The sequence below is a fragment of the Lepisosteus oculatus genome, chromosome 7 (genome assembly GCF_040954835.1).
Source record: "Lepisosteus oculatus isolate fLepOcu1 chromosome 7, fLepOcu1.hap2, whole genome shotgun sequence".
In the NCBI taxonomy this organism is placed as follows: Eukaryota; Metazoa; Chordata; class Actinopteri; order Semionotiformes; family Lepisosteidae; genus Lepisosteus; species Lepisosteus oculatus.
The window spans coordinates 8694162-8720413 of NC_090702.1; the positions used below are offsets into that span (position 1 = coordinate 8694162).

At 38.3% G+C, this 26252-nt stretch overlaps 3 protein-coding genes across 3 annotated transcripts in view; 1 reads left to right on the forward strand and 2 right to left on the reverse strand.

Moving 5' to 3' along the window:
• Window positions 1-6889, reverse strand: part of nup205 (nucleoporin 205) — a 60606-nt gene extending 53717 nt beyond the window's left edge. Inside the window, exons 1-2 of the mRNA XM_006633702.3 lie at window positions 6832-6889; window positions 3963-4105 (exon numbers count right to left, since the gene is read on the reverse strand). Coding sequence (XP_006633765.1) covers window positions 3963-4105; window positions 6832-6859 — 171 coding nt within the window. The 5' untranslated portion in view covers window positions 6860-6889. The remainder of the gene's footprint in view (window positions 1-3962; window positions 4106-6831) is intronic.
• A 648-nt stretch (window positions 6890-7537) lies between these two features.
• agk (acylglycerol kinase) lies at window positions 7538-20752 on the forward strand. The gene is made up of 15 exons (XM_006633701.3): window positions 7538-7812; window positions 8180-8219; window positions 8889-8968; window positions 9089-9164; window positions 9263-9355; window positions 10597-10629; window positions 11195-11289; window positions 11564-11633; window positions 12172-12251; window positions 12527-12584; window positions 13451-13598; window positions 15321-15418; window positions 16475-16545; window positions 19104-19188; window positions 19676-20752. Exons 1-15 carry the CDS (start codon window positions 7703-7705, stop codon window positions 19808-19810), a joined length of 1272 nt encoding a protein of 423 aa, XP_006633764.1. The 5' UTR covers window positions 7538-7702; the 3' UTR covers window positions 19811-20752.
• The window catches only part of dennd11 (DENN domain containing 11), a 34896-nt gene continuing 29035 nt past the window's right edge, over window positions 20392-26252 (reverse strand). Inside the window, exon 9 of the mRNA XM_006633700.3 lies at window positions 20392-25245. Coding sequence (XP_006633763.2) covers window positions 25050-25245 — 196 coding nt within the window. The 3' untranslated portion in view covers window positions 20392-25049. The remainder of the gene's footprint in view (window positions 25246-26252) is intronic.

The following is a 26252-nucleotide window of genomic DNA, read 5'->3' on the forward strand; positions in this document are numbered from 1 at the left end:
CAACAGAGCCCTGTGAATTCTGCTTCCCTTTGCAATTTCCTGCCTTTGTGAGGCTGGATTTTCAGCACTTGCAGTTATCAAATCCAAGTACAGATCAAGGGTCCATATTGAGAAGGAGATGCGCGTTGCCATTTCAAAAATACTACCCAGTATTTTTGGTCAATTATTTAAAAAATTTATTAAACAAGCCCACCTACCCATTAAGAGGCACAAACAAAAAGACACTGTATTTCTCCCCCTTTTTTAAAAGCATTCATGTTAATTTTGTTACTTTTTCTAATTTGCATTTGACAAAGATGTTGACTATTTTTAAAAAGTCCTTATTTACCAAAAAGTATTTTGGTTTTGAAAATGATTAAAAATAATAAACATTTGGATCAACTGTGTTTTTATTTTGACCCATCATTTCCATTTCAAATTTTAAATCTTTTGTTAATCTTTTCAAATGTATAATCTATAATCTTTCTTTCTTCTTTTTTTCAGCATTGAATAAACATATTACTTGATCTTCTGTAAAATATTGCACTGCCATAGAACGTATTTTTGAGACAGGAGAGGCATGTGGAAAATCTGACAGGTCAAGCGTGGCATGGACCCAAAAAGTTCTGGAACCCCTGCTTTACCAATTTGATTCACCAGTCAGAGTGGGTCCATCGTACTGTGAGGGATCCTGTGCCAAAATGAGTGGATAGAAAGTTGACAGTGAATACAGAGTGTCCAACAAAGAATGGACAGCAAAATACTTTTTCACAGAGGTTAGAATAAAGACTATATGTTTTTAATTTGTAAGGAAAGTTTTGCAGTGTTCAAAGAATAAAATCTCAGTTAGCATTTTTATACCAAACATGCTAACTACACTAGCAATCTGTCTTACAAACTAGCTGCTAGTTTACAGGCTCAGCAAAATGTATTTTTCCACCCTTCTACTATCCAAGAGGCCAACACAAATGCAAGCTACCTGCCTGCATATAAAATTGCTAAACAAAGCAAGCTGCTCTCTGAAGGGGAGCTTTTGAAGGAGTGTATGATAGAAACCACAGATATTCTTTGTCAAGAGAGCAAGAGCAAATTTGAGAAAATAAGTTTATTACTCGGAAGTTACCCATGGGGTCGAGGTAATCGGTGAAGACTTGGCTTGTGAGTTGAACGTCAAGTTTTATTCAGTTTTTATATTTAAAATATAGGGTTTTTTTTCACTCAGGTTATCGTTAACCTTGAAATAATAAGCCTATGTTGGATTTTAAACTTGTATAAAGGCATAGGCTTTCTGTAACAGCAACGCGAAGTGGCCCTCTATACAGTTTCAAAATTGTATGTGGCCCTTGGGCCAAAAATGTTTGCCCACCCCTGGTCTACAATGTATGGTGCTGTCTATTGCACTGTGTATGTCTCGAGAGATCAGTGCGATTAAGGATTCTAGTGTACATGTACATATGGCAATAAACTCCTCTTCTCTACACCAAAAAGTAAAATGTAACACTGTTAGTTATAATGGAAATCCACTGACCAATGCCATATACAAATCAAGTCCAGAAACAAAAATCACATTTATTCACACCTTTAAGCATTCCTTTAAAAAAGTCCAACAAAAACAATTTACAAATAAGACTCTGCTCTTGGGAAGTGTAATGGAAAGCTCTGAAACTATATGAACATCTCTGAAAGTTTCATTGTCCTTTGATGCATAGAAGGAGGTAACACACAAAAGACTTTCAGTAGTAGCATGCATCATCATTGATAAATTCATAGAAGTCTCCTCTGACCTTAACTAATCTGTAATCTGAAATCTGTAGGCAAATGGTCACTGACATCCAAATGTTGGGGGACAGTTATAAAACAATGTACAAAAAGCTGAGCAACCTACTGTAACAAATGTAAGGCTACTGATATAGTAGCAACCCAAGAAGAAAACACAAATATATCTTCCCACCACAGGCTGTAAGACAAGTGGTTTTAGAGGCAAATATAAACCCAAAGACAACAGCTGGAAAGCGATTTAAGTTGAATCATGGCTGTCAGATCTTGATCCTTGACAGCCACACTCCTGAAGATTTGGAAAACACTTTTAACTTCACCTAATTAACTAGCTGATCCAATTGACTAATTCAGAGTTCACCTGGAATGAAAACCAGAACACTATGACTCTCCAGGACAGGACCCAACGTTACTGTGTTAAATAAAAACTTTCAGAGAAAGATAACAGGAAGAGACAAGACTTTTTTCTAATTGGCACAGTTCTGGGACTTACAACATATACTGTATGAAATCAAAACAAAATTAGTCTATGAATTCTCCAGTTATTCTACAAAATTCTGACTAATTTCTCCAAACATTTTTTATTTTAGAGAACAAAGCTAAACCATTTTACATATAAACCACCATTATTCAACACTTTCTTTTACAAAACACTTTTGACTATACATCACAAGCAAAAATTGTCTATTCCTGTTTGTTCCCCTAGTATTTTACAATTAATTAACTTTTAAACAAAACGATATACATTCAAAATGAGAAAGATGTATACATTTATGAATATGAAAAGGGAGGAGACTATATAACTGTACCTTATTAAATTTCAGTTATTTTGTATCTCAACAAATTTCAACCTTAAAGGTTTAATGTACTGAACCCATCTAGACCAATATTAGACATATTTATTCATTTGTAATTTTAGTGAAAATGTTCATTTTTCCATTATATATATTTCCTTTATTAATTCAATCCAATCATTCATCGCTGGTAAATCTGGGAGAAGCCACGTTCTTGTTATAGCTTTCTTCCCTGCTGATATAAGGATTCCAAACAAATATTAATCAGTTCGCCTCCAATCAAAATACAGTTTACCAAAATATAAAGCCTCAAATGTAAAGGGTACATTCGTTTCAAATATCGTTTCCAGGGCCTCATGTAACTCCTTCCAGAAAAGCCTTATTTTAGGGCAGTTCCAGAATATGTTTCTTTATGTTTCTTTATTAGTCCTATACAATTTCTTGCATTAGGAATTTGTCTTTTCGCATACCCCAGCTTTTCTCAATGGAGACACAGACACACAGACAGGGAGAGAAGCTTGGGGTTAGAGCGCAGCCATTGTACGGCGCCCCTGGAGCAGTTAGGGTTAAGGGCCTTGCTCAGGGGCCCAACGGAGTAGGATTCCTCTGCCGGCTGCGGGATTTGAACCAGCAACCTTCCAGTCACAGGCGCAGATCCTTAGCCACAGAGCCACCGCTCCGCCCCCATCATATATGCCAATGATCACTCTCCAAACATTTTTTTATTTAAGAAAAAGATCTGAAACCTCCCAACAGCATGTGAATAAAGTCATATATACAGATGACATAGAAAAATACATTTTTTATAACTAACTTTTAAAGTCATGTTATATAGCAGACACATATTTACAAGCATACAGAGGACAAAACAAAATGGTATTTAAAAAGGAAACCTGCATAAAGCTATACACCAACTGTCTTTATCAACATTAACATCCTTTTGGAGTACTCCAATATGTTACAAGATTTTATAGCTTATCAAAGACAGAATGCAGAAAATATGTTAGATAGTTAAAACTTCCTTTGTCAATGTCACTGAAGAGTCAAAAGGGCTCTGTATTTAGATCTTCAAGAAGCAACATCTTATCTGCAAGATGGTTACCACATTTTCGCCCAAAAGTCTAAAGACGTTCATAACAGTGCATTGGAACAAAGTAAAGGTTCGTTCCATGCTGAAAAGAGAAGAAAAGAAACAACAGCCGAAACATATTTATTTTCTTCTCTTTTCAGCATGGAATAATCACTAACTTGTTCCTTTGCAGCCTACGCATGCTGAGGCAGCTACCTACTTTTAATGAGACATCCTGAAATTTTGCTTGCCGTCTTTATTGCCTCCACACATTGTCTAAAGGCATTCAGCATGTGAACGCCGCTGTGACCACACGTTAAACATATCAAGAATTCACACCCTACCGGGTTCTTGAAGAGTGAGATGAAGTGGGGCTTGTGTTTCTTCAGCATCAGGTCCAGGAGATGCACGGCCTCTGGTTGCCTCCTCCAGATGGCACTGACCACTGTCTCCCAGAACTCTTTGAACGGCCCCCACAGACTGGCTCCTAAAAGGGGCAGAGGAGGTCAGCTCAGGCCAAGCAAAACCCATCCCCATCAGCAGGAAGTACAGCAACTAACACCTCTCTCTTTGGGAGAAAAAACCTAGACATCACCTCAAACAAACAAAGTACCGAAAAGACAGTACTTGTGTACGTTGTACTGTAATAATAACAGGTGCCTTTTTAATATTTTTAATTTAGTGCCCCTAACAATTAAAGGTTAATTCCTAACAATAAAAAAGCTGTGCCACATTCCAAACATTTTCATCTGCACTGCATCACCTATTCTTTGCTAATCCTATGTGCTTTATTCAAATTAATATATGGTTAACTATGTATGGAAGTCAAAGGTGAATTAATTTTCGTTCTCCATTTTTACTTCAGAAGAACAGCTTGTGAATTAAGCTGACAGTACGAGACTGAAACAACAAGTGTCTTAATATCAGAAGTGACCTGAGAAGGAAGTAGATGCATCTTGCCCTGATAGGATTGAACTTCAAAAACATTTCCTTGTTTTTTCAATGTTAATTGAAAACAGTGATTTGTAATTAGGGATACAGCTGTCTTTTCTGTATCATGTGTGTAGACTTTATATTGTTACAGCTGTAGGTGACTTAGATTGGTCTCAATATTCAATGTATTTTTATTCACATTGCATACCTTAATATTACCACCCTGTAGCCTGATTTATCTGATAGCAAAAGCTAGACAAGGAACTGGGCTGTTGGTTTGAATTTACAAACCAACACCCCAGTATGGTAAATATGGTAAATACTGTCTATGCAAAATCTTGGGTTTGCAAAATCTCAATTACCTAAAGTTTTTACTTCATTCAAATTAAGCGATTTCTCACTTCACCACCTGATCTTCTATTATGTGCAGGCTTATTACACAGTAATTTTTTGCCTTCTATAATGCAGAGTCCCATTACTTTATGCAAAACTGAAATGCAGCACCCACTTATTTGATCATAATTCTGATTAAGTAATAGAAGTATTAGAACACCTAATCATTTTAGACTTTTCGCCATCTCCCTTGAAACAAAATATCCATCCATTTTCTAACGTCTTTTTCCAATATAGGGTCGCAGGGGAGCTGGAGCCTATCCCAGCAAGCAACGGGTGCAAGGAGGGATACACCCTGGACTGTGAGGCAGCAATGCAAACCACCCTGAATAAAAAATATTTTATGAAATTTTCCCTTGTGATGTGAGCAAAATATAAGAAAAATATTTATGGAACAATCTTCAGAACGTCATCCGAAATTACGTTTTGTAAGATTAAAAACATCAGAGCAGCATGACAGTCTTCTTTCTGTGCGTACAATGTACTCAAAGTATACATATCTGTGCATCTCTCTCGTTCTTTTATTCAGACATTCAGTAAAGATACTACAGACATTTAAAGTGTATTTTGCGTATACAGTAAACCATCAATTTACCGGATTTAAAAACAAATACTACATAGTTTTAAAATTCAGGAACGTCAAAGGTGCTCTGTAGGAGTAAAGTCAATTGCTTATCTGTTTTTCGTAAACTTTAGCGAATATTATAACGTATACGTATGATTTATTAAATGGAGCTTGTATATTTAGGATCAAAAATGTCAAAAATAAGACAAACTATTCAGATAAAACGTATAGTACAGTTTATATGCATACATGTGTGTCTTGGGACAGAAAAACGTCATAATTGATCTGACAGACATTCGTCAATTAAGGACACCCCTTTTCCCCTCTTGTTAGTCCGTTAATCCGAGGGTTTACTGTACATACACATAATCAATAGTACTAATTTAACAAAATACAAGGAACAAAACATTTAACTGCAACAAAAATGATTCCCCTCGCGTGCTAACAACGCGGTTCTATATTCAAGCCTCAAATCGCACAATAAAGAAATGCAAATTCTTAAGAATCGTACACAATCAAGACAAGCGGTCCCGTGCAAGAATAATGGCATTATAGTGAACTGTCAGCAGGTGTCTAAATTCATCCCAATACATTACTTAAGAATACATACAGTACGTTGTCAATCTCCACTGACCAGTTCATGTCGTTACAGTGATTTCTCACTGACGCAAAACCATGCGTCAAGTTGTTCAGAGAATACCCTAATCTATCCAAATAAAAAAATGCACCTTTTCTAAATTTCACATTCAGTACTGGCAAAACTCTAAATAAAGCGAATAACGCTACGTAATTTTCTTAATTACGACTGACAATACTGGCGTTGTTTCTGTTATTGTTTTATATGAATCATTAACAAATCAGGTGAAGTACAATGCAAAAACATAAATAAATATCATCAATCACAACCACACAACCAGCAGGATTAGTTTCAGATTCGTTTCAAAATAGCTCAACGCAAAACTTCCGTCAACAGCAAAGAGGCACTTCTCCCGATCACATCTAGCTACTTTCCTATCCCGACACGAAAAGATGTCCTATTTGAACGACTGTGGGGCGCATGCATTTGTTCTTCGATTGTATTCTTAAGCTTTCTTTTAACACCGCTTCTGCAATAGCATGGCTCATCACAAGAACTAGTGTGCCCATGCAACACAAGAAATGCTGCCGGTGGTATTACTGGTCGCTTTTTCTATAAATATTTAACAGTTATACGAAAATGTGTGTTATATATTTAAGACGCACCGTTATTACGGACTGTTTTTATTACTTTATGTCCTTAATATGATTATTTAATACATATATACATTTTAAAATGAATATACCTGAATTTACCGCCATCTGCGCAGCCATGTTGGAGTCAACTCAGGCTCTATAGACAAGGGGTGTCTCATGCATGCCTGAGTAAATATAAAAGCTATATTCTTAAAGCTGTAGTGTTAAAATATTTCGTCTTCATTGGTGTTTGTTTTCATTTGTGGACAACGAAATAATTTTCCACAGGGAATCAAAGGCATATTTTACAAGTAAACATAATTTGTTGCTCGTTTCTAGTGCCATTCTAAATTTCTGTTCAGGCGGGGTCCAGTATGAATGTCGGAAGAAAGATTAACACGTTTTTTATATCGGGAAATGTAGTCTTCTCCGGCTATAAAAAAATGCTTTATCAATTCTGTAGATTTATAATGCGTGTCTTACAACAAAAACCTATTCAGGCTTTGGTGTGCTTTAGAAAGAAGATATGTTTATATATATATACATTGTTTATATGCGTGTCTGTTTTTGTTTAAAACATAGGGGACATAAATAAGTCCCCTATAAATGACAGAAGAGCTGTGCTGACATTTATAGTGAGACTAATGGATATTTTATTACACAAAAAAAGATTCCACACGCTTTCAATTCACTGTATGTAATAAACAGACTGTACTTCGAAAAAAAACAATTTTGTATTCGTTGTCTTCATGACATAAAACCATAAGCGCTGATTTGTGTACCGTGCCTACAGTGTGGGAACTAAAGAAATATTTCCGGCGCATGGGGACTGTTTTAGCTGCTGCACTATTAGAGGTTGCATGTGAGAACGGAGTGAGCTGTGGGGAAAGGGCAATTGTTTGTTTTTAATGTCTTGATAGTGTTATATTTAGATAGGGTGTTGACGGAGTTGTCTGGTGACAGGTCACTAACTTCCTCCTCATGGCACGGGTGCTGAAAATCTTGCAGACCTTGAGAAATCACTGGAAGAAGTCTGTATTCGGGGTCTGTGTGGTATCCTACGGTGGACACTGGCTCTATGGAAAACACTGGTACATAGCTACTGTGCAATAATTTATCATGTTATACAAAAGACGTGTATAATATATCGGAATCTGGGCATATTTAGAATTTGTCTTAAAATTCGTATTGTTTAACAAAGTAGGGGTCATAATGTCCTTGTTTGCTCAGCTCGGTTATATCTGGGTGCAGTGACATTCGACCCTAGAACAATTAGTATGTTAATTGCCAAGCACTTATCTAAAACAATGTTAATATGATTGTGCTGCTAATGTACAGCATTGTTTGCAACACATATGTAACATTTTTGTAAAAAGAAGTCCCAGATGTATTAAAAACATCTGCAGAATGTAAAAAAAAATGTACCGGTTTCCTCATTTCTGAATCTGTTCTTTCTAGCGACAATCTTTTGCGGCGGGCAGCCTGTCAGGAAGCCCGGGTAAGAGATTCTGTATGTATTGTGTGTACATTTCTGTTTTTGTGTGTTGCATGTAGTTGTGATTGGCTTCGTGTAACGGTTATGGGAAGCATCCTGTAAAGCTAGACAATAGGTATGGATATTACTCTGCAGAAGCATACAACTAGTCTAATGGAAACAACAAGACTAGCTACAAACATTAAGTTTTGGGTTCTGTACTTACATATTGGCACTAGAAAAGAAAAAGTGTCATGGTAAAGAATACACTAGGTTTCTGCTTATTTGCTTTTTGCTGCTGTAGATATGAATGATGTTGAACTGTATCACTATATCTGCTTTTAAAAAAATATATAATAAAAGAGCAGATTACATGAAGAACAGAAGGATACAACACTCACTATTAAGTTCTTTCAAGCCATAAGCAATTTATCTTTAGTTTTGCTTTAACTAATTGTTTTGGGAAAATAAATAGATGGCATTAATCAATTTGGATGAACTAGTGAAAAGAAACAAAAAATATAAGAAAACATGTAATAATGAATAATAATACAAAATAATCTTGGTCATCACAATTTTTAAGTTATTTTTGCAACAATGAAAAAAATTCCAGGTACAGTTTTCTTCCCCCCCCCCCTCAAAAATAACTAGCACTGTCAAGACTGATGTCAAAGCTGTGTTTTTCATTTCTAGGAGTATGGTCACCAGGGGATTCCTGCACATGTTCAAGTGAAAAAAGCCACTGTGATTCTCAACCCTGCAGCTTGCAGCGGGTAAGATAAAGGGACAATCATGCCAAACTACGGAATGCATTTGCAGAAGTATGAACTACAATTCCTTGCTTGTTAGCTGCACGACATTTTAAGCATCTATCTGGGACTTTTCCTTTCCAGAAAAGCCACCAGCCTGTTTGAGAAAAATGCAGCCCCCATTCTGCACTTGGGTGGCATGGAGGTTACGCTTGTAAAGGTATGTAGGTTTTTCTGGTCATCGTATTAAAAGTCTCTGCATTTCTAAAGCTCACTGAGTTTCGGCATGTCAACACGTCTGCTGCTTTGGTCTCCCAGACAGACTATGAAGGCCAGGCAAAAAAGCTGATGGACCTGATGGAACATACTGATCTCCTCATTGTGGCAGGGGGAGATGGGACACTACAGGAGGTACAGCACAGTGTTTCTAATCACTTGCATTTACTGATGGACCTGATGATGCTCCTTATCCATCAAGTCACTTATTCCTGGTAGGAGGGGAGCAAATCAGGAGGCACATGGAGAGGCTGCTTTCTGGATGGGATGCCTGTCCATTGCAGGCACACAGGGTCATTTTAGAGGCACTAGTTAACCTGGCCAGCATTCATTTGGACAGGAGAAGGAAACCTGAGCATCTCTAGATTGCAACATTTGAAATGTGTAGACTCCACCCAGAAGGCTTTCCAGTCTTGAATCAAGCCCACGCCCCCCAAGTATTAAAGCTTGCAAAAATGTTTTTGACTGTGCTTAATTTTTTATTCTGCAAATATTCCAAGCTCATCCAAATACTGTATGTCTACAAAAGGATGAATATGTTAGCTACAGCTCATTTGAAGGTGTCTTTTAGACATTGAAAACATGTCTGATAAAGTCAGATGAAGAATTGAATTTGAAAGGGCGGTTTTAGGAAAGAGTTCTAAAATTTTGCATTGTTCAACATGGTTACATGTGGCAATAGTTATGTTCAACTCAGCTAAAACAACATAAAGAATTAAATGTTATAATATGCATCTTGCAGCATGTAACCATGCTGAGCCAACAAGCACACTGACCCCTTTCTTAGACAATGCAATTTTTAAAATGCATTTCCCATTTCCCTTTCAAATTTAATTATTCATGTTGTCTATAGAGTCTTAAGAGTTTTGATCAATTTTGTAAAAAATAATCGTTTCAGACATCACATATCATATGTGTCACATCTTAATAATGCACAGAAGGTCTTTCACTGATCTTCATAAGTAACGGGGATGTCTTGATGAGTCTGAAAAAATATTTTAACTCTGTTACAGGCTGATTATAAAAAAACTGCCAGCACATGATTGTGAAAAATAACATGACAGCCCTTTATTTTCCTCTCCAGAAAATTAAACTCATACTAACAGAAGAAAGATTGTTCACTTTGGCTCTGTTTGGCTTCCACTGTCAGCTCCAATGCTGCTTTGCTCGGCAGCTTTTTCTGGCTCTTTGTCCATTTTCTGTTTTTGTCTCTCACGTTTGTTCGGATTCTGTGACTCCCTATGAGTCTGAAAGGTTGGCTTCTCTGGTCATTTCTTAGCTACCTTGCGCATCTGCTAACAGTTAGCACATTTAAATAGAGAGGAGCATTTAACAAAATCAAAATCACTGACCTGTTTCGTTACTTCTTTTTGTAGGTGATAACTGGCCTTCTTCGGAGAGCTGATCAGGTGAGGATGGTTTGAGATTGAGCTGACACTAAAACACACACATCAATGCTTTGAGACAGTTACTATTAAGCTGAATAAAGGAAGCTCTATAAATTTGTGCAATGTGTGATGCGACTTAGCATATGATGCATTAAAGAGGTTAATGCCAAAACCAATATAAAGGATTTACTTCAGCCAACCGTGAAGAGTGAAGCAAGTTTAGCATGTGAGTAGATGTCACTATAAGGAAGTGAGGTGACATCAAAACTCATCCGCTGCTGTGATACAGAAAGTATTCTGAAAGCAAACCCACTGTCAAAAATCAGTGATGCATCCATGACTGTGCTGTAAAAAAGGTTGATCCTAACTATGAAAACATTGTGGAGAATGGAGATCTTTCTAGGTGCGAAAGATGATCACTTATCATAAATTGTATGCTGCTCAACACTGGGGTGCGAATTTGCATTAGAACAAAATGAATTCATGTGGGTAATGCATGATTTTTAACAGTTTACATCATGTTTACGGAAGCTGTGAGTTACGTTTACCATGCTATAAGACTAATGAAAGTTTTTTTTTTCCAAAGGCTTCCTTCAGTAAAACGCCAATTGGTTTCATTCCCCTGGGTACCCATAATTCCCTGAGTCACGTTCTGCACCCTCACAGTGACAACAGAGTGAAGTGAGTATCTCAAAGCCTAGACTTAAACAACCCCTGACCAAAATCATGTCAGTTCTAATCTTACTGTTCACTTTTAGTGTTTCTCTCTTGGTCCTGAGTGCTTTCTTCCCTTGCACTGTGGGTTTATTTTTGGTTTGGTAAAAATTGTCAGTAGTACTTTGCTGGTCAGTCTTGATAGGATTAATTAAACGGGAAACTAAATTTGACAGATTATATATGAGGTTACACTGGAGTATGAATTACTTTCAGGGCACACGTGTTGTCATTGTTTCAGACACATCACTGAGGCTGCTCTCTCAATCCTGAAGGGAGAAACTGTCCCTCTCGACGTGCTTCAGATAAAGGTGAGACAGAGCTAAATGTTCCAGCCTCCACAGTTTGTCATTTACACTGAGCAAGCTCTAGACAAAGTCTGAGCGTCATAGGGTTTTCAATGTTTTATACTAGAGCCTAATGCCCACTCGCTGTCTGTTTTGTTCACTCTAGTCTTTGCGTAAATATTTTGACAGGTCATGGTGGGACGGCAGGAAATTCCAAGCCTCACTGTTGTAAAAATTGTTGTTTTACACAGCTCAGTCCAGTAACCTTTGACCAACTTTATTTATATTAGGTAAACCAAAGCAAAATACAGTAACTATCGAACAAAAAGCAAGTGAACAGTTGAACTTGCTCAGAAGTAACAAATAAATCACACTGAAAAATGAACAAATTCAGAAGTGCAGCATAAGATGTTTATATTTTATTATTTAGTGTTTATTGCATCTTATGTAAATTGTATTTTCAGATAATTTCATGCATTGGTTGAAAGGTCATAAAATGCCAAACTTGATACACAGGACAAAATGAAATAACACTCCACTCATATATCCATGTCCTTCGCAGGGGGAGAGAGACCAGCCTGTTTTTGCATTGACTGGGTTGAGGTGGGGAGCATACAGAGATGTAACAGCCAACGTTAGCAAGTAAGCCGTGGATTTTATTAACTGATCCTAAAGCAGCTGAAAACTAGCCATTTCTCCAATAGCTGGATCCTGACAGCCTGTGCAAGTTGTTTTTTTTCTTGTTCAAATTCAGTGTAACCAGTCATATTCTGAGCATAAGAGCACCAAGCACAAAAGCTTTAAAATGCAAAATTAAAAGGCCTTTGCATTTGTAGATTTTTATATTTTTTATACTTATCTTTTCTATCTTACATCTTCATGTATATTTTATTGTTTTTAATTGTTTACCATCTCAGATATTGGTACCTTGGTCCTTTAAAAACAAAGGCAGCTCATCTTTTCAGTACATTGAAGGTAAGGTGGTGTTGCTTCTTTTTTTCTTAACATACAGTATTTATGTTTAGTGTATATAGTACAGTTCAAGTTTATTGTCATTATACTCATATACAAGTATATGGTATACTGAAATGCTATTTAGCTAGCTCTAAGATGATAAGTAGTACAAAAAACAACAATACAATTGTATAGTAAAAGAAAGACAGAGACAACAGGCAGTGTGCAAAACAACAAAAGGTAATAGGTAATGCGCAAAAGATGTGCAGAATGAAATAAAGGATAGATAATTATGGTGAGTGAGCTTCTTGACATGTGAGGTAGAGGTAGATTTTAATGTGTGTTTGAGTTTTTGGTAAGAAAGAAGGGACTGTGAGGTTCAGATCGTAGGTAAGGGAGGCTGGGAGTTTAATAGTTTGATAGTGCAGAGGTAAAAACTGTCTGTGTCTGGTAGTCCGGGCCCGAGTGCTCCGGTACCGTTTTCCAGATGGTAGAGGGTCATACAGTCTGTAGCCGGGGAAGTACAGGCGCTGTTGCGCTTTCTTGATCAGACAGGTGGCGTTGAGAGACCATGTGAGGTCCTCAGTGATATGGACGCCATGGAATTTGAAGTTACTGACCCTTTCCACTTCAGTTCCGTTGATGTGGATAGGGGCATGTTCATTTTTCAGTTTCCTGATCAACACTTTTTTAATGAGTTTTCCTTACGTACTCTTAAATCCTGATACAAAGTGTAGTTACATTCATACTGTAGTGCAAATATCAGGAGGTGTCTGTCAGAACAGCATACTTAGTCAGAATTCAGACAACCAAACGGTAGACAATAAGACCTTTAAAGTTAGGTGTTGGCTGAAAGATTCAATGTCTGTTTGTTGTCTCATAATAAGGAGTGGCCACAAAGTCATGAAGCCACTTTGACCTACCAAGGCCCTACTCCTCGACCCCCAGAAGAGTCCACCGACACCCCTGTCCGTCCGCCACTGCTCACCCGAATATTCAGCAGGCTGGCACTTTACTGGGCACCTCCCAAGGAAGGTAACATGGGGAGGAGGGCGAGATATTGCAAGATGAGTCATACTAGCTGTTTGTACTGAAAGGTGAAATCATGTTTAATCAACATTAACAATCATTGGTGATGGAACTTTCCACTACTCTTTCTGTTCCGTTTAATTAGAGGTGTTACTGCTTCTTTCTCTTGCTAATAAATTGATGGATACACACAGCTAAAGATCAGAATCCAAGTTAAAAGTCACAAAATTTGTCCTTACATAAAAGGTGCATATTTTGTATGTTTGTTATAGTCGAGTAGACTGATTTAAAAAGGAAGTGCAATGCATTTGAATTGAAATATTTTAAGAATAGCTATCAAATTCACAGAAAACGTGAAGAATCAGCATCCCTGAGATGTTAACATGATCATCACGCAGAACTGATTTGGGTATGGAGAGAAACCTGTAGGATGTTCCACCACTCTTCCAGTGTAGCTGCAGCTAGCTGGTGAAGTTTATCCAATTGCCAGTTGTCTATTGTGATTGGGGAACTACTTCCCCAAATCTTCTATGAGACTCAGACCAGGAGAAAAAGATGGTCACAGCAAGACCATGCTCTTGATTTCTTGAAGTCATGCCATTGCGATCAAAGCTTTCTGTGGCTTGCCACTTGTCCTGCTGGAAAATCAACATTCTTGGACTGACCGGAAGGAACAGAAAACTGGATCCCTCAGGGATGTTGTGGCTCGTAGCTCTCTACATGTTACTCCTGAATAGCCTTTGATCGTGCAGATCATTTTCATTAAGAGGGAGAGATGCATTGATTTTGTTGATAGCAAGTTATAATTAGAACATGGGTGTTCTCATTAGTTCTGTCAAATATTTAATATGTAGCAGCCTATGTGTTTGGTAAATTATACATATATACTGATGGAAAAAAGAAACGCAACATTTTCTGTAATGAGAATACTATAGTTATGCGTATGCGCATTGCAACTTGCCAATTACATGAAAGCTCGTTAGGTGCAGTTTTACCCAACAAGGTCAGCTTTAAAAAGGCCTTAATTCAAAGCTTAGGTCACTGCAAGAAAAAGACCAAACTCCATCAGTTTTCTGTGCATTCTATAATGCCTCGAATGTCACCAGAACCAAGGGACAGGGCCATTGGCATGCTGCAGGCAGGCATGTCATGTGCCAACATTGCCAGACACTATGTAGTAAGCTGCTCCACTGTGTCCTGACTGCAGAGAAGGTTTCAGCAGAACGGCACGACAGATGACCGTCCAAGATCCAGTCGCCCTCGAGTGACCACACCAGAGCAGGACCGACACATCAGACTGGTCCATCTGAGAGATCGTTTCAGATCTGCCACTTGTACTGCTGCTGAAACTACTGGCAGACACAATGCCCACATCAGTGACAGGACAGTGAGGCTCCATGCTGCTGGCCTTAGGGCAAGGCGACCTGTCAGAGGCCCTCTGCTCACAGATCCTAGACGTCACACTAGACTGGCTTGTGCCAGACAGAGGCTGCGATGGACCCGTCAGCAGTGGTATCGGGTCCTCTTCACGGATGAGTCACTCTTCAGCCTGTTCCACGCAGATGAGAGGGCCAGAGTGTGGAGGAGGAGGTGTTGCATTTCTTTTTTCCTTCGGTATACATTACTGAATGGATCTGTCAAGGCTCACTCTGATCCGTCATGCACATATTAAACTGGGAAGTGCTCAGGCAGCCTGGGAATGCTGATTGAAAATCTGTCTCTCCTCAGAGCTTCCACAGGAGGAGGAGCCAGAGCCCTGGGAGAAGATGGATGTCTCTGCTGTGGAGCTGTCGATCAGTACTCAGAACAAAAACCCGGACCTCAGGGTGAGATCAGGGGATTGTGCGTGTTCGCTGTTAGATTGGAATGATCCTCTCAAGAACTGAGTCATGGAGGATCACAATTCTTTTTGCTGATTTTTCAAAACAGACAAGCAAACAAAATGTCCAAAAATTGAATCTTAAAAGGAAAAGGGGGGGTGCCTAAACAAGTCTTTCAGAAAAGGCATCTGATCGTGCTGTCCCCTTTTTTCTACTTGCATTGTAACCTAGCTTTCCATAAGAACATTTTCAGCAAAAGGAATACAATCATATGCAGTCTAAGGTAATCTTAGTCTCCTCCCAGTCATATAAGATTTTTTAGCTACCGTTGGAACCAGCGATGAAAGCTGTAATGCCAAAAGATTGGTCACAATCAGTGGCAACTATCAAATAACAAGTCCAGCACTACAGTCACATCCAAGAGCATGTCAGTACCACGTATCCAAATGCATTCCAGTACAGAACATCCAAAAATGTGTAAGTATGTACTAGTTACACCCTACACACATCTGAGACAGGGGAGATCAGGAGTAGTGTTTGCCTCTGTTGCAGTGATGTTTTGTGCCCCTTTATGCCCTGTGATTTGGACTGGCCTGTCCAGATTACACCTGCAACCTTGTCTGAAGAAGATGAAGACAGAACACTTGCGCCCCACCAGATGTGCACATATTGCTTTTTCTTACCTGCATTGTAATCCTGAAAAAAAAAACAGAATCAGATCAATGTTCAACAATGATCAGGGTGGGTGACAATGTAAAGTTTGCCCACTCAGCTGGGCCACACCGAGTGACACTAGTGTGAGGTCAGCTGAACTGTTTCCCCTGACCACTGACTCCATCCAATGCCATAGTCCCACACGTGAGTCTGTGGGCTTGCAGAGTGCAGAGGAACAGGTGATCTGACGGTTTGCATGTTTTTAGAGTATTCATGCTTCCTGTCACTCCTGGACTAGCATGATGATAACTAGCTGGTGGGAGGCCTTAGTCATTTCAAACACGGGGTGGAGAAATGAAGACATGATCACTTTTCTTAAGAAGCAATTTGTCGTCTTTTTCCTCGCAGCGCACAGAAGACGCTTTGGTGGTGTGTGTGGAGCCTGACACACTCAGCAAAGGGGAATTCATTTCTACTGGGTAGGTATCTCAGAAAACCAGGAAAAAATATTTGGTAAGAATGTGAAATACCACGGTTTATGTAAAGATAAAGCATTTATTGTCTCTCTTGCCCCTGTGGTCTGTCATTTTTAAAGGTAAAACAGGAACAAACCTAATCTGTTTCTTTTTGCCATGTTAGAATTAACAAGATAGACTTTGGATAAAATGTGCAGGGAGGTCAAACCCGAAAATTCAAATTCAGAAATCTGGTACGACAGTGTGGATTGACTGACTGGGGATGTAGCTTACAGGTCTTTTTTGCTGGACTTTTGTACTTTTCAGCATGTTTAAAAAATTCTGATCTTAAAAGACCTAATTCGGGCCGTAAGTCATAGCAAGTCAAAGCCCACGTAGTACTTACATTTCAGTATGTACATTTCACATATTCGCATATAGATTCCTGTGGCTTAAAAAAGAACATGGCAAGAGGCTACAAATGAGAGAGTGTCACCTAGCCCATCTGGCTCATTTGGTTGTTGGTAACGAAGTGATTCCGAGATTTTTTGAATGAAACTTTGACAGTATGATTGAATAATCATTTTCATAGCTTCTTCAAGCTCAGCTTCCCACCTCATAAAGTTTGTGTCTGCCCAGTCTTGTATTTTGTTAGATTAGTTTTGAACTGAGATTGAAGTTCAGGGTATTTGCTCCTATTTTATCGTCATTGACTTGGATTAGTTTATTAACAACAAAAGAGCCTAAATCACAGATGTAATTTGAGAAGAGCAGTGTTCACAATACAGGTTTCTGTGTTATTCTCCTAATTACATCAACCCAATCTGAGCATCCATTTCTTATCCGTACTATATCTTATCCATTAGTTAAGTTTTTTTTCCCCAAAGATCTTGAAATTCTACAGTCTGTAATTTAAGAATCATTCTATTACGAGGAGCTTTATCAAAACCTTTCTGGAAATTTTAATATACTACAATACATCATATGCTCTTTTAGAATCCACTACTGCTGTTTCTTTCTCAAAGAACTCCATGTCTATCTTAGCAGGAACCAGCAATCTGTTTCCCAACTAAACAGAATACTCACTTAATTAAAAACCAATGTTTGACAATGACAAATTAGTAAATTAGTAAAATCGCTTATAACAAGACTTACACTTTTCTAGCACAGTGTAAGATATTGATGAAATTAAGGTTAGGTCATCTGCTGTTTGCACATAGCAGGAGGTTAGAAGGATTTGCGATATTCCTGAGAAAATATTTGATTTATGATATTGAGCCAAATGCATTCATGGACAAGGAATTGTGTTAATGACAACTCTGAAAAGTGGTGTTATTCCAGGTTGATACAAGTTTATTTTGCCCTTCATAAATGTTTATACAAAGCGGATCTCAATTGTGTTTTAGAAGAGAAACTAAGCTCCTGGAAGCCTTGTGTCTATTAGTTTTTGAAATTATGGGTAGTCAATGAAACAATTATTTATCAAAAAGCAGAAGCCACTCAACCCATTAGGAATCGAGTTTGATAGAGTTTTAAATTATTAAATTGACGTAAACAAATCAAACTGTTTACTGTAGCAGACAACAATAAAGTAATAAGCTGCAGAGCAAACACTGAGGGAAAGGCAGGCATGAAGGAACTACAGTATCATGGTGCAAAAGTGGGGGAAACTGAAGGAGAGGCCAAGTTTCCAGGCATCAGCCTGAAAGAGTCACAGAGCTGTGACAGCATCTCCCTGGGAGCTGATCTGTAGAGCCGGAGCTCAGCTGGCTACCCAGTCTTCTTGTAGAGAGCTGCTCTGTACCATGAAAATGCCCTTTACACCTTATTTGTATTTGTTTCATCTGACATTTGTTGTGTTCCTCATCTGTTATTTTTTAAGCTTACCTTATTACCTCTCAGTAATAAACAGTTTGATAGTTACAAATGCAGGTGAGTGCTCACCTCACACCATTTCAGCCCCTCAATGTTTGATCACATCAATCCATCATGCGCATTTTGTAAGTCAGTGATCGCTGATCACAAAGCCCCTTTACCTCATTTTCTGTCCTGAAGTTTACCAGTGTATATATATATGCTTGTGCATTTATTTTCAGCAGCTGTTGAATCTCTTCAGTATTTTCAAACAGAATAGAGATCTATGTGGATCTATGAGCATTACAATACTTAAAATGATTTAGGTTAATGATCAAAAGTATCCTATATTTAAAGAATACAGTTTTCTCAATTCAGATGTAGCAAAGATGCATTAACTAAGACCTTCTTTTTAAAGGAAGATATGTTGCTGAAAAATAAATACTGAAAATGCTGAACAGTGCACATACATTTATGCCAATCCTATAAGAAAAGCCCTTCATACCCAAAAGTGAAACAAAACTCAAGCTTGTATTTAGCCTTTATTCCTTTATTTACCTATTATATAGGTACATTATTATATTATATACCTTTCTTCTCGACAAACAATTTGCACCTTTGCCACCTCCAGCTCAGAAGTCACCAGCCATGTCTGGTTGGAATCTGACTCTCAACAACTAGTAGTGCTCCAAAAGACCATGTAACTGTGTTTTTTCCAAATCCCACAGGAGCACAAAGATGAAAGACCCGTCCACGTGTTCACAGAGTGGTGTCCAGTTACTGGCAAGTCGCTGCCAACTCAGTCTGCCAGAGGTGAGTGGACAGCCAGTATTATAGTCAGTGATTAAATATTCATAACTCACTCATATATTGTGCTTTTTAGACGGGTGAACTTGACAATGTTGGGAACCAAACATTCCATCAAGCAGACCATTGGCAAAAAGGGAGTTAAAATGAAGCATGTGGAGAGAATTGAATGTTGTCTTTAGTACTATCAATAATAACCATTCACTACGTCCATATAAAACAGTAATTACTAGTAACGGGGCTTTCAGACAGTGAATACCTCCAAAGGAAATAAACGTAATTTATATTGAATGTTAACAGTCTAAGTTAACAACAGGACAGTTCCAGTTTATCTTATCTTATTATTTCAGTTAAATAATATCTTCCAGTTTATATTATTTAACTGAAATAATGTATTATGAAGTTTAGGGGCCTGCATGGCTTTAGGTTTGAGTTGAGAAACGGCACAGTTCTGTTTTCTCTGCTTATTCCCTGCCTTGCCTCTTGTCCACAGGAGGGAGCTGGTTTCTACAGCATCGACAATGAGGAGTACGAGGCCTTGCCAGTGGAGGTCATGTTGTTACCACGGAAACTCCAGTTCTTCTGCAGCCCAGCCAGCAAAAAGGAGATGCTAAAGGATCCCCAGTGAGGGCACAGACAAGAGAGAGAGGCATTTTTACACTGCTCAGGCCTCACAGCATGATTTTACGTGGGGGAAAAAAGAGACACAATTAACAAGTATGTTAACAGTACATCTCTGTGCTCCTATAGGTTTATTTACAGCACACTCAAGTAATACTTTTGGTTCTTGTACACCAGTCCAGCTTTCCTCCTGCTGTCTTAAAAGCTTAAGACAAGCAAGAAACAAAACATTTAAATAAAATAACAGGCTCCTGCTGTTTTTTATTTCCCAGAGATATTTCTGCACAGGTACATGCTCTGTCAATTTTTGATATCTGTCAAAACAGAAAACTGAAAGAGCACCATTCACTGTAAATATTATGTGAAGCTGGAAAAGTACAGTGCCTCCCTAGATTCGGAGGCACTGCGTCTCAGCTGAGTGTGTTCTCTGACACGGAACAGTAGCCATCTCCAGAGTGAGCTGCCAGCTGTTGCATTTTAGAGCGTCTCAGCTGAAATGTTGAAGTTTCTTCTCTTCCTCTGCTCTCCAGGGATGTTTATTTGTGGCTGAAAAAGGCAATGCTGAACCATTTGAGAAATGCAACAGAACATAATCATCACTTTTATTAACTGCTTATTCAATTCAGAATCACAGTGGCCCAGAGCCTATCCCAACAAGCATGAGGCATAGGGCAGGATACACCCTGGATGTGATGCCAGTCCATTGCAGGGCATACAGCAAAACATTTCTCTGGAATAAATCCTGTGTTTGAACCATAGCACTTGGGCACAACATTCTCCATTTCCTGTCTTATTCAACTCAAGCCCAACTTGACTTGAATTGGTAGTCAGATGTAATTGAAATCGGTTACCTTTTCATTGGAAAACTGCAACTTCAAATGTAAACTTTGTCAAGTTAATGTGATGTCTTATGTTTATATCATGACTATTAAATAGTTCATTTAAAATAGTTTTAGGTTCTATTCATTTAAATTGTGCCTCTGAAAACATGTACCCCCCCCCTTCACATAAAAGTAATCCACATGTTTTTTTTACCAAAGCAGAAGTATCATTTATTTAAAACATTTTTACTTATACCACCTGCTATTCAAGATTATTAAGAGCTTTAGCTTAATCTGTTAGACATGCTGGAGGCTCCTTGGAATGTTTAATTCAAGACGGGGACCCAAAGACTTTTATTCCAGTTTTCATTTGTCACCCGAAACAATACAGGAAAATGTAATTATTAGATTTAAGTTCAAATAAGTTACCATAATGTGAGGAATATATTTCACTAGCAGCATTTAGGCGAAAGAAAAAAAACATTTATAGCTTGTGTTACATCATAAAATAGAATTGTGCTGCCTAAAAAAAAAGTTTTGTGATGGTATTCATAGTTACTGTTGTATTGATATCTTTAAATGAAGTAAGTCCCTTTTTATTGCTTTAGTAATACTGAATCATCTGGGATTTGTACATGGCATGTGTGGGTAATCATATTTCATTTTGCAGGTGTGGTAGATTTTAAGGGTGTGGTTTAGCTGGATGCCTTTATAAGCTAATTCTATCCATTGGGGACAGCAGTGTCAGATGCACGTGTAGGTACAGTACAAAGACAGACTCTTGCAGTTTATATTACTGTCATATAATGTACAGTGCCAAGAAAAGGTTTGAGAACTCCAAAGATAAATATGGAAATTTAATAATTTTAACATGAAAGCCTTCTTTAGCAAAACCAGCCTTTATTTAAATAGGGTTTATAGTAACACACTCCTTGTCTCTTGGAACATGAAACAAAATGTTTGAATTAAACTGAGTACATACAGGAAATGTGAGAAGTGAATCCCTAGTTTCATTATCTCAACAGAATAATAAGAATCAGATGTCTAAATAATAAATTGAGTTTGGAACTGACACTGAGGTTGGAAGTTCCAACTTTAAAAAAAAAGAAAAGATGGTTGGTCTGCGATTGGTCTTCCCTCTACAGGTGTTTGGAAACAAATCATACCACAATAAGAAAAGATATTGGTGCTCCTCAGTCTCAAAAGGAATACAAAGCCATTTTTTAGAATCCCGGGCTCTGCCAATCCACTGTCATACAATCTACAAATGATAAATAGTTCAAGATCACAGTCTCTCCCAGGAGCACTCATCCTTCCAGACTTTGTCCCAGGAACAAGCCAGAAAATTAATCAAGTGACAAAGAACCCCAAAATATCCAAGGAATTGCAGGCCACTTTTGCCTAAGCTAATGTGACTGTTCATGACTCGGCTATCAGAAAATGACTGAACAAAAATGGTGTTTAAGGAAGGATGGCAAGAAGAAAATCGCTGCTCTCCAAATAGAAAAGGGCTGCCCATCTGAAGTTTGGCAAAGAGCATACAGATGATCCACAAGGCTCTCTCTGGCCAGACAGGTCAAAGTTAGAACTCTGCCCTCGATGAGAAACCAATGGAGAAATCCAAACACTACATTGGAACAGATTAACCTCATCCCACCCATCAAGCATGGTAGTAGGAATGTGATGGTCTGGGGCTGCTTTTCTGCCTGAGGACCTGGATGACTTGCCATCATTGACACAACCACGAACTCTGCATTGTATCAGTGGATTCCAGGGAAGAATGTCTGGCCATCTGTCCATGACCTGCATCTGAACCAAAAGTGGGTTTACAGCAAGCCAATGATCCGTAAAATTAAAGCAGATCTACGAAAGAATGGCTGCAGAAGGAGACATTTTGCATTTTACAATGGCCTAGCAGTCAATGTCCGGACCTAAGGCCCACTGAAATACTGTGGCAGGACCTAAACTGAGCTGTACATGCAAGGCAGCCTTCAAATGGCACAGAGTTGAAGTTCCGTCAGGAGGAATGGGTAAAAATTCTCAAAACTCACTGCCATTAGTTAAAGAAGGTTCTCAAACTTTGTCTCAGATGCTTATTGTTATTAATTTGTCATTTATTGACAGGATATGCAGCATATCCCGTATTCAAGAGGAATCTATTAGAACACATATATAATGATGCATCACTTGAGCATAAATGTTGAAAGAGTGCTATATTCTGAGTCATTTGTTTTATCGAGTGACTATTACTAAGAGTCGGATTAAGATTTAATATCATTTTATGTTTCAAACGTAAAAAATACTTAAGGGTTTACAAACCTTTTCTCAACACTATACACCATTCATACTGGTGCAGATAAAAAGTGACCAACTCTGTAATCAGAGTAAAGAATTAAAGTATTAGTACAGTACCATTCTCTACAGCTGAAAGGGAAATAGATTAAGTTTATTCCCTCTTAAGTGGAGTAGAATCAAATACAGTTGAAATGAAAAACACCAAGACAGAAAATGGCTAAAATCAAAAGACATTCATATCAACTACAGTTCATTTCCTATTTTTGTACTGTCACCATTATCCTAATTAAAACAAATTAAAAAAATTCTTAAGCACTAACAATCTGTCTTGTTTATTATAAGACCCTTAACACTCTGCTCTTCAAGGAGTGACATTTTAGGAAGAGAACATTGTGAGACAAATGAAAATGGTCTTAATTTGCAAATAACAGGAGACTGGCGATGCAGAGCACACTCTCTACAGTCAAGAGACCCAAAGGCTTTACAAACTGGCTTTTGCTGAAGGGTTTCTTATTAAACGTTTTGATTTGGCAGAAGCTCAGGATTAAAAAAAAATAGCTGAACTGGTGGCCTTCACATCTCTTTATTTTAATCTGGATCATGACACCTCAGTGGCTGCTGGTTTTCATTCCACGTCTCTTAAATTGATTTCTTTTTTAATTACTAAGTGGAAATCACTTGAGTGACTGCTGATTAACTGCAGAGAACATTCTCTACTGTGATGATATTGAATTTTGAAAAAAATATCAATGTACAGTATAGCGGCCTGCCTCAATGCTATTTTTTTCACTAAAAAGCACGTAGATAAGATGTACAAGAACAGAAAACATCAGGCACAGTGCAAAAACATAAAACAATATATAACCATTACTGAAACACAAGAAAAATGTTAACACCAATATTTCACTTATCAGCAAGAGGCTTTCATTTCACAGTCCAATTATTTTTTAAATTATGCCAATCAATAAATACTCTTTAAAAAATTCAATAAATACTCTGTCCCACTGACACGTGGAGAAAGGCTTCATCAGTGAACAGCTTGCAGTTTTAGAAGCAAAAATACATCTCAATATATCTTAAAACACTGGCAGAGATGAACTCTGAAACTTGTATGTTCACTTAAGGAATGAAGTAAATTAAACTCCCACAGTTTGAAGGCATTCTGAAAGTCACAGTAAATGAGTAGGTTGGTTTTGTTCACCAACAAGGGGTATCCTGCAAAGCTCCACAAATATCATCTGTATTATTTCTCATCACCACTTTAAGACTGAGAAAATATTTTTAGCAAGCGCTTACTGCACTCCACCACGATTAATTTGTAAGGTAACTGCAGTCTTTAAGTACATTTTACAAGTTTATACAAAGTGGTTTTTCTGGGATATACTATGGTTTCAAACAGTTGATAACACAGTTCACCATTCCTCTGCGCTCTGCGACTTTACTCTGCTGTTACCATGGTAACATTTTAGGGAATTACCTTGTGGACAGGTCTGCATTTTCACTGCTCATTTATTCACATACTCTTCAGTTTCTAAGTACATCTGTTGACAAATACTTTATAACCTTCAGATTATTATCTACCATACTTGACAGCTTTTCTCTCACTTGCCCGGAACGCAAATGGTTTTTGGCTCAGAAATTACACACTTACCAGGGTAGATCAGAAAAGGATTTTGCCATCTCTGAATATTAAACAGTCAACTTTTTTTTCTACACATTATATACAGGTATAGCAAAGTGATTCTACTACACTTTTAGTGTTACTGTGTTCAAACAGTTAAAAAATTAAAGAATTAGAAAAAATAAAAACATCTGGGCTCTTTCTCCAGCTGTCAACAATTACCCATGATGACCTCTGTATCTCTTTAGCTGGGGAGCAAAAAGAACAGAATAAAAAAACCTTAAGTGAACATAATTTAAGACACTGTGTAGTGCTCACTCCTCACGTAGGGAAGATCTGAAAACCCCCTTCGAACAGCAGCAGTCTTCTGTGAAATGCAAAACTTGGAACGTGCCCCCAGAAAAAAATCCTAACCAAAGGTGTCCAAGTGGTTAAAGGAGACACATGCTTCCCAACACCCCCCACGTAGTTCTGGCAGGCTCCAGTTAAGAGAAAAAAGCTCTGCAGGTTCAGGGACAGCAGGGGTTGTCGATGACCAGCATGACATCGATGCCATACACCTCCAGCAGGTCGATGAGGAAGCTGCGGTCCCCCTGGGGGTCCAGCCCCATGCCCCGCACGTGCTCCTCCGTCAGAGTCTTGTCCTGACTGCCTGATACCTCCCAAAGTGTCTGGAAGATCCGGTTGTTCAGCTCCATGAAAAACCTGTTGGCACAGAATTAGGAAATTATCCGCGATATCCATGTTGGCACTGACTCGGTGATCGTTTGCAATATGTCCCAAAGGAGTTACCACTTTTGAAAAATAACACCTCTTCCCTAACAAATATCTTGTTTTGAACAGGTCAGATTTTACATTATGTAAAAAAAAAAATCCTAATGATTTGAAATGAGCAACAGCTAGCTGTGCTGTTTATGAACATGATCAACAATGGTTTTATGAGAAAGCATTGTACCTGATTGCGAATACTTCTGAAATTATAAGCAGTTAAACATGTATTCCACTCATATTTAATCCCCAGGTTTAATTATGCATGGCGTTCATAATTAAATTTGTCTGCTCGTGAATGCTAATGAGTTTTCTCCTCACAGCACACTAAACTAGAAACAGAAATGTCAGCAGACCCAGACATGCTCAAGGAATAACAAGGGCAGCTTCTTCATGAGTTAGAATCTGAAAAAACTGAAGATACCTCCCACCACTTAAGACTTCACATGGATTCATCCCAGATCAAAAACCTGCGTATTCCCGGCAAGGTTATTCCTGGAGCCTTTCCTAGAGCGCAAGGCACAACTACAACCTGAATGCTAGTCCACTGCAGAGCACATGCATCTGGACAATTTAGTAATGTGTAATCTCTGTATTCCGCACATGCTGTTAAAAAAGGACATTTCTACATGCTCTAGAGAAGAGGTTCTCAACAATGCTCCTGGGAGATGGTTCTTGTCTTCCGGTTTCTGCTCCTGCCTTAATCACAGGTTAATTGATTTCAATGTGTTGAGTCGTTCAGAATGAATGCCCTCACTCAGGTGTGTGAGCTGCACCCAACCTTAGTTTTCAGCGAAAGGGAAAAACATTCAATCACAGTGGAAGCTGTTTTATATAGAGTCATTCCCACCGTCGTCCGTTCATCATCAACTGGCTTCCTGTTCGGAGCCGTTTACTCCGAAATGTAGCAAGTTCTTAATAAGCAAGTTGAGCAGAGGCTGAAA

Excerpts from the sequence above, each read along its gene's own strand:
- agk (XM_006633701.3), top strand. The coding sequence starts at position 7,703 with ATGGCACGGGTGCTGAAAATCTTGCAGACCTTGAGAAATCACTGGAAG. Across the intron at positions 11,634-12,171 it reads TCGACGTGCTTCAGATAAAG|GGGGAGAGAGACCAGCCTGT; the intron begins GTGAGACAGAGC and ends TGTCCTTCGCAG. Across the intron at positions 12,252-12,526 it reads GTAACAGCCAACGTTAGCAA|ATATTGGTACCTTGGTCCTT; the intron begins GTAAGCCGTGGA and ends TTACCATCTCAG.